Genomic DNA, 8,644 nt, shown 5'->3' with positions numbered 1-8,644 from the left:
CATGCTTCCATCTCTTCCTAACTAATAGTAAATAGAATTTTAATAGATGGCAGCCCATAGCATCAAATAATGGAGGAAGTCAACTGTTGGTCATTGTGGTCCAATTTGGGTTTAAAAAACAAATTTTTTTAACATAACCTGGAATTTAGATCCAGAAGTTTATGAAACTGAATTGAGTGATAAATAAACAGATATAGGGGAAGGTACTACTACTACCAATAAAAATAATATTAAACAATCACAAATTCTTACAAAGCTCCCATGTTTTTTAAAAAATTTGAACTGATTTTTGCAATAATTTTGTCCTAATGCCAGACAACTGAGTCAAAATAAGAACAAATTATTTAAAAGCATTTATTTTTTATTTTTATTTTTTGAAAATTCCATCAAAAAATTTGCTCCACAGAGCCAGCTGGTAGTGGAAAACTTACTGCCATGAGCCCATACACATTTTTGTCAAATTCACTCATGAAAGGATTAAATGAAATTAGACCAAAAGAAATGGGTGTTATACGGACCTCACTTAGTATGACAATTTAGTAGACAAAAAAAAAAATTAAATTAATATAGTCATGTTTTTGACTGTTATAATGCTGAACAAGTGTTTTTCTCTTAATGGCATAAACCACTTGTTCAGTGTTATATATTTAGTCATTTTAATATTTAATCATGTAAGTTTTGTGTGCAGTTATACTGAAATTTGTTAAATACTGTAGACCAGTTTTTTCTAAGAATGGGAAAGAAAAGAAGAAGTGTGTTGTGGTCTTTAAAAATGAAATTAACAAACTAAAAATATTAGAAAGACCAAAATGGAGCGAACTATTGAAAAAAAAGTTGAATGTAATTGGGGTCCACTATACTTGTATTGAAGCATTCATTTTATATTTATCATATTCTAAATTCTTAAAGACTGAAATTCACAAAGCATGCTTTTTCTCATAAGTAGATCCTCTAAGATGACAATATCTTTTTAGATGAAGTGCCATGCATAATGGAACTGTCAAGTGTAAAAAAGCATAACAGATGTAGAAAATGCATTACAGTTATAGAAAAATATCCAATTATTTTTAATGATTAGAAGTAATTTTAGAGATGTCTTGTGAGATGTTTAATGATTAGAAGTAATTTTAGAGATGTCTTAGAGGTGTCTTGCTATCCTAAAGATATAATGTCAAAATTTTAAGGAACAGAAGAGATCATAGCATTTAAACAAAATCAAGGCCTAAAAATACTTGGATGAAAGTAGAATTTACAGAATGAGTACCAAAAAATCACAATAAATAAATAAATTACTAAATGCAATCTCACTAATTAAGAATGTAACTTATAGAACAGTCAGAACCTCTTTTACACAGAAATTTAGTTTTGATTTCTTTTTGCATAGATTACTTCGCGTTATTTCACAACATGCACTTATTAGAAATCACATCTAAAAGAAATCACATGACTGTGTGTGATTATATATATATATTGCAAAAACAGTACAAAAATCACAATCAACAGGCATATATTGTGTATAATTTAGATATTTACACATGAAAAATAACTATGAGGTTATGTATATGAACTCAAAAACAGACCACAAAACTATTTATTTGCCAGTGATTCACAACATTACTTTTATAACTATTGTTCTGTATAATTTTTGTTTGCTTTCATTCTAATTTATATCAGATACTTATCAAGAAAAGCAAATTCACTGTTGTTATTTCATTCATATATTTAGCTATTATACATTATTGGTTATTATGAATAAGTATACTGATGAAGTTAAAAAACTTCAAAAGGAAACAATGAAAGATTTTAGTGATGTATATCAACTACATATACAATCAACACTACTTTATATGTATATAATCACTATGTTATAGTATATCCCACATATTAATTTGAATTAAAAGATCACTTATTCAACCAAATATATAAAATTTTAAATACAATTAAAAAAAATTAAGCACTTATAGATTTTTTTCCCCCTTTTAAGTTGACATGTAATTGTCAACAACAAGGTAATTCACAAAATAAATTATAAACAAGATGACAACAAAATAGCGGGAAATTTTTCTTCCAAGGTACTAATGTTGGGGCAGAGGCATAATAATAAAATTTCCCCATGAAATTTTTAAATGTCTGCCCTGTTATTTAACAACTATATCATACCAAACCATTATCACGACTGCAGTGGAGGAACTAGCAGAAAGGTAATTTCACCTATATGTTGGAGTACACCTTTATATACTATATATAGCTATGAAATTATTACATGCTTTACTAAGCTAACCACTCGCCCAACAAGGAATAAATGTTACAAGTTAACTATATACATTACATACATAAAATTAACAGTAGTGTTCTTGCTTATATATATATATATATATTCTTCTAATGAGCATTTGAAGTGAGTGAAGAGCATAAGCTCATATGTAAAAAAAATGCATACTGTAAAATTTATTACAAAAACGAAACAAGTGTTATTATAATTCATTAAGCAAAAGCGACCTTCAATTCGAGATTTATCTATTCAAGTGGTGAGAAAAATGCATTCTTTGACAACTTAAATAAACAGATTGCAAATAATTGCAAGCTTAAGGATTGTCAAGACAATGTAAGTGAGCTATTATTATTATTATAAAATTTAAGTTGGAGAGTGGTGAAAGGCAAATTTGGCCAAGGAAAGTGAATTAATAAAGTGATTATTAAGAATGTAGGGTTTTAAGAACATAATGCTGGTAGTCAGATTACTAAGAATAATGCCAACACTGGACACTAAATTTAAAATAAGGTTTTTTTAAATGCAGTGTTCAGTGTTGTTCTCATTCCTTGTAATAACAATAAATTCCTTTCAGGAGTTTTTTTTATTATTATACTACCATGCTAATAGTGGATATATCAACATGAAAAGGTATATACTATAGATCTTAAAGATGTGTTTAGATATATAAGCATATTTATCTGATTTTGCACAGCAAAATATTTTTACATTACCATCATACATATCAGAAAATAAGATTATCCTTCATATCCCTTGTTAGAATTGGTTTGACTTGGTATGATGAAAGAAAGAAATGATCCTTATGATGCAATTAATTTAAGCAGAGAAAATTATACAATGACACTAATTAAAAATGTGCCTTGAATGTTTATTACAAATGTTGAGTAGCAAGATATCCAAATTCAATGAAAGGTACTACCTTGAAAGTCAGGTAACTAAAAAGTTGTTTTTAAACTGTGAAAGACAGCATATAAAATAAGTGTGTTTTTCATAGTGTTCATGCATTATCATTAACAGAGAACATAAACTTGGTGAGTAACAAGCAAGAAATAACAGAGGCATTGATAACTGCAGGAAACCCAAAATGTGACACTGTTTACATTCTGGAACTTTGGTTTAAACCTTTTGTGAACATGCACATAAATTTGTAGTTTCAAGGTTCTGTCGATGCAGTATCAGTGTATATGTACAGATTCTCTTGAAGTACTACAAAGACATGATGTCATGTATCAAATGTCTCATAAATATAAAAACAGTAGCTGTTTTTATATTTATGATAGTTTTAAAAATTGAAGCAGGAAAGGGGGTCCCAGAGACAATGTACACTTACACAAGCCAAAATTGAAGAAATTCTCTGGAATTTGTATCTAGAAGTTGAAGAAATAATTAAATAATACACATATAAATGTAAATTGTTGTTGTTGTTGTTGTTATTATTTGGTTTTTAGGAGCATTAGCAACTAAGGCCATATTGCTCCGGGAATATGCGGTGGTCATTCCCTGACCTTTCCGCATCCTCCGTATTTGGTGGTGACGGGCTCGAACCCCGGTCTAATCAAGAAGCATGTGCTACGCACTGCTGCTCCTTCCCACCTGGCTACGGAGGCGCTCCTATAAATGTAGAGGATAATGTTGCTAAGAAAAAATTAATGGCAATGTTAACACTTTCATGATGAGTTCTTATATTTTTATACTTTCTGTATGAAATTTTGATTAATTTTATTTCAAAGCATTTATGTACGTAGTTTTTACAGACTTTTAAATTCCTCAAAAAAAAAAAAAAAAAAAAAAAGCATTCACGAAAGAGTTACCAGAACTTAAGAAAAATAGTTCTCTTGGTTATTAGAATGTAACAGTCAACTAGTATAACATAACAGCCTGTCCATTTTGGAATAGTACTGATGCAACAGACAGAATAGAAAAGAATATCACTAAATTTTGGCATCTGATAAAGTTTTAATATTGAAAAAATATTGATTTTTATTCCTATTCCATAATAAGAATTAAAATCCGATGGCAGCTATTTGAAAAACATTAGTTTTTTTTCACTTCTAACCCTTATTCTATCTATTTAAACTGTGAATAAAAAAATAAAAAACTAATAATTTTAATGATGCAAGATGTTTTCGATATCACTTTTAATTCTACCTCAAAGTTTGATGGCTTTTTGGTGTTTTAAACAAAATATTAATTAATTGTAATTAATTGCCAAAAGTATCCAGACTGGCTGTGTGGGGTACTACCCACATGTAGTATATCAGTGTGTCATTAGATACTGTTAATTCATTGTGAGTTAGTTGGTGAGTTTTGTGCTAATAGGATATTATGCTTTTGGTATTTAAGTGTTTCTGTTCAGTGTGTCTTGCAATTTTTGTAGCCAAGTAAGATGGTGGATGTTAAAGGACAGTGAAATGGCATAAAATCGTATCATAAACTTGGGAAAACAGTTTTGGAGACTTACAAAATGCTTAAAGAAATGTTTGGCAATGAATCTATGGGTAGAATACCAACTTTTCATGGTATTCATGTTTCCAAGGTGGCCAAACTTGTGGTTGCAGATTTTGAGTGCTCAGGCCCATTATCAAGTCAGACTGATGAAAATGTTAAAAGCAGTGCATACAACAATCCATGAGATTAATGATACTTGTGCCATTCTAGGCCTATCGTACAGTACATGGCAATGCATTTTAACTGAAAATTTAAACATGAGGCAGATCTGCAAAATTTGTGCTCCATTTTCTGAGTAATGGACATAAAGAATCAGCTTTCTGCATGCAAGACCTGCATGCACAGGCCAGAAACTTCATATCTAAGGTTATATAACAAATAAGGTTATAAAAGCTTATGGTTATGACCTAGAAACAAAACACCAGTCTTCCCAGTAGGAAAGTACATCATCTCCACGTCTAAAAAAGGCAAGGCAGTTCATATCACACATCAAGAGCATGCTGATTGTTTCTTCAACAATGAGGGAAATATTCATCAGTAGTTTCTTTTGCAAGGCCAACTGTAAATCACCAGTTCTACATTGAGGCCCTAAAGGCATTCAAGGAGGATGTCAGAAGAAAATGCTGAGGCAAGTGGCACACTCAGGATTGGCTTTGTTGGTTCAGCAGTTTTTAGCCAAGAACAAAATGATGATAGTTCGACACCCTTCCTATTCAGGGGGGGAACCCCTGGTGCCATCAGACAACTAACAATAACTGTCCTTATTCTTCTGACCTGGTCTTCATGACTTCTTCCTGTTCCCCAAAGTGAAAATTTAATTAAAAGGATGAAGGTTCAAAGACATTGTGGAGATTGAAGCTGAATCACAGAAAGTATTGGACGGCATCATTAAATAGGAGTTCAGAGATGCTTCATACACTGAGAAGCACTGGGATTGGCATACAAATGCTGAAGGGAACAACACCAACATGTAACTAACATAAGTCTAAATTAATTTTATTGTCCCAGTCCGGAAACTTTTGGTTCGCACCTGGTATATATTCTAAAAGCCATAAGAAGCTGAATTAGATGACACATAAATCACATATAGGTGATTCACAATACCTAGAAATAGAAATTACATTATACTGAATTTAGAAAGTTTTTCTTAGCAAGTAAAAACATATAAAAAAATCTACATTATTAAAGCATATATCTATAATGGCTTTCTGTGAGAACATTTATCCAATTAAACAATTTGCAATAAATCACTTGCTTTTAGTTCATTCAAAATGTATATATGCACAGAAATGACCAAAGTTGAAGTCTGAGGTATTTCATCATGATGTTAAAGAACAGATCCTATCCATTAAATTCTATTTTAACCTAAGCATCTTGAAGAAGAAAAATAAAAAAAAAAACTAAGATTTTGCCAAAAAAAAAAAAAAAAAACCTGAATAATATAGATTTTGTAGATTCCTCTAAAGACAAATCCAGTCTTACTCTTGTGCTGAACAGCTTCAGAGAATGAAATTTCATGCAATACTTTCATGATTTGGTATTCTGATAGATAAAAGCATTAAGTTTATTATATTTATAAATTTTGTAAAAAGAAAGTGCCAAATTCTCATTCTTTCATTCTATTTGAATAATAAAAAAACAGTAAAGTGCAGCCATTATCAACCCACTGCAGGATGGAAGCCTCCTCAACAATTCATGCTGAGGGAAATGGACCATAATCTGCCACGCTGGTCCAGTGCAGGTTGGCAGATCGACCATATTCAGCAGTCAGGGGATTGAACCCCGGTCTACTCAAAGAGCGTGTACTACTGCACTCCCGCTCCTGACCACTCGGCTACGGAGGCCGTATTTGAATAATAAATAACACTAATTACAAACGAATCAATAAAAACTACTATGTGATATGAATTTTGCTATTCAGAAACACTACAAATCTAGAGCACAACTGGCTATTCTTGTGTTTAAGTTTCCTTTCCCTACCCCGGAGAATTTTTCTGTCATGTTTTCTATAAAGTGAAAGAGAGGAAATAAAAGAAAAGGAAATGTAAAAAAAAAAAAAAAAATATGCCTGTTTATGAAATTTAACACAAAAATATTCAGCATGATTACAAAAAAAAAAAAAAAAGTCTAGAATATCTTCAAAAGCTGCAGATCAGCTTATTACTTGTTATTAATGACAGAACATGTACTGGTAACAAAACCCAATCACTGCTCCTTTGGATATTTTATTAAGGTTAATCTGAGCATATGATTCAAGGATAAGACATATATGATTCAAGGATACACATGTAAATAACTGGATTTAGACTAAATAAATAAGACCATAACTTAATAAATAATTGGATGTGCAAAGATAAAACTATTTATGATGATCACTGTAGTCAACTTCAAACATGTCTAAATTTCTTTGTAATACTAGATTTTTTAACAAAAAACAATAAAATAAAGTATAAATTTCAAATCGTGTAGTTCAATATTTCACACAAACAGTGAACTACAGTAGATAGTTAAAATATAAATTTCCTTGATTCTGCACAAATAAATACATTACATTCATAAAATAAATATACATATATATACACACACATAATCTTAGATGAACATTATAAAACTATATAATGTGATTATTCTTATTAATGAAAAACAGATATTTTTTACAGAAATAATTTAATTCGAAAAATACTAGCAAACCACATTCTGTTTTTCTGTTTTAGTAAGACATCAGTCTTGCTATTTTCTGTCTTTCAACTGTACTTTTCTCTCTTTGAATGCCCAAAAGTAATATTGCCTTTAATGCAAAGGAAATTTCTTAAAAGGAAAGAAATTATACTAGTGAGAGATTATAATAGTAATTAGTATTCATATGAACACTAAATAGTGCTACCCAATCAGATGAAGTTTCATTAAAAACCACATTCAAGATTATTCATTACTTTATGATCAAGTACCTTAAGAGTGTATAGTGCTTGGCTATTTTATACTAATGAAAGTATGCTCAATTATGCATGTCTTAGAGCAAACCAGTTTTTTTTAACATTCTTAAATAAATCCTAGTGAAATAATTATGCTGCAGAAAAGATGTGCAGATTTTATCTAAGATTTTAAGATGATTATAAATTTACCTCCAATAATCATTAGTGAGAGAAAAGTTTCACCATTAATATTTAAAAGTGGTGCCAGTTTTTCTCTTTTGTAAAAATTTTAATGAAATACCTGGCCACAAACATATATAATGCAGTTCAGGAAAAATCTTTGCAGGTATGACTAAATTGGATTACCTAAATGCATTTATCTTTGAATTGGCTTTTACAAGATACATTACAAATGGTTGGAATTTATTAGTCATGGTTTTCTGCTGCAGTTTCATTTTGTTCAGTGCTTGATAAAGATAGGTCCTCAAATTCTTCAATTTCTTCAATATCAGAAATCTTTAATTGTCTTTCCTTTTCAAGACGTGCTAAAACCTAGAACAAAAGAATAGAATGTTTCATGAAATAATGCATTAATATCTATAATCTAAGGCAAAACTGCTCATATATTTAAAAAATTATACTTGGTATATTTCTGACTACAGTACACTTAGTACATTTATATATGCAATAAAAATGAGATAAATAATCAAAATGTTTTTTTTTTTTAACTGAAAATTTTTAGTTTTTTCTGAAGAACAATTATATACTTGTCAGTTATTATATTTATGTGTTTTTTAATTGTGATTACATAATACAGTGCAGGACAAATGAAACTCGGCACAAATTTGCTTGTCACTCATTTGGAGAGGGTGTGGATATGAATCCCAGTGGAGACTGGAGGAATTCTTAAGGTTTCTTCAATTGTTATAGTGAGCCAATCTCTGGTGGATGGAGTAACTTTCCCACATCAGTTATTCTGGCTTTTTGAAAATGTGTAGAGACATACTACACT

General features: G+C 30.2%; 1 protein-coding gene across 1 annotated transcript in view; it reads right to left on the bottom strand.

The window, feature by feature from the left end:
• Window positions 1-8,058: 8,058 nt before the first annotated feature.
• The window catches only part of LOC150090037 (snake venom 5'-nucleotidase-like), a 143,154-nt gene continuing 142,568 nt past the window's right edge, over window positions 8,059-8,644 (bottom strand). Inside the window, exon 13 of the mRNA XM_090390154.1 lies at window positions 8,059-8,184. Coding sequence (XP_090246280.1) covers window positions 8,059-8,184 — 126 coding nt within the window. The remainder of the gene's footprint in view (window positions 8,185-8,644) is intronic.

This window comes from Mastigoproctus giganteus, chromosome 2 (genome assembly GCF_048544385.1).
Source record: "Mastigoproctus giganteus isolate SK-2022 chromosome 2, ASM4854438v1, whole genome shotgun sequence".
Lineage (NCBI taxonomy): Eukaryota > Metazoa > Arthropoda > Arachnida > Uropygi > Thelyphonidae > Mastigoproctus > Mastigoproctus giganteus.
The sequence above is the reverse complement of the archived record's forward strand: the minus strand, read 5'-3'. Positions and strand labels throughout refer to the sequence as shown.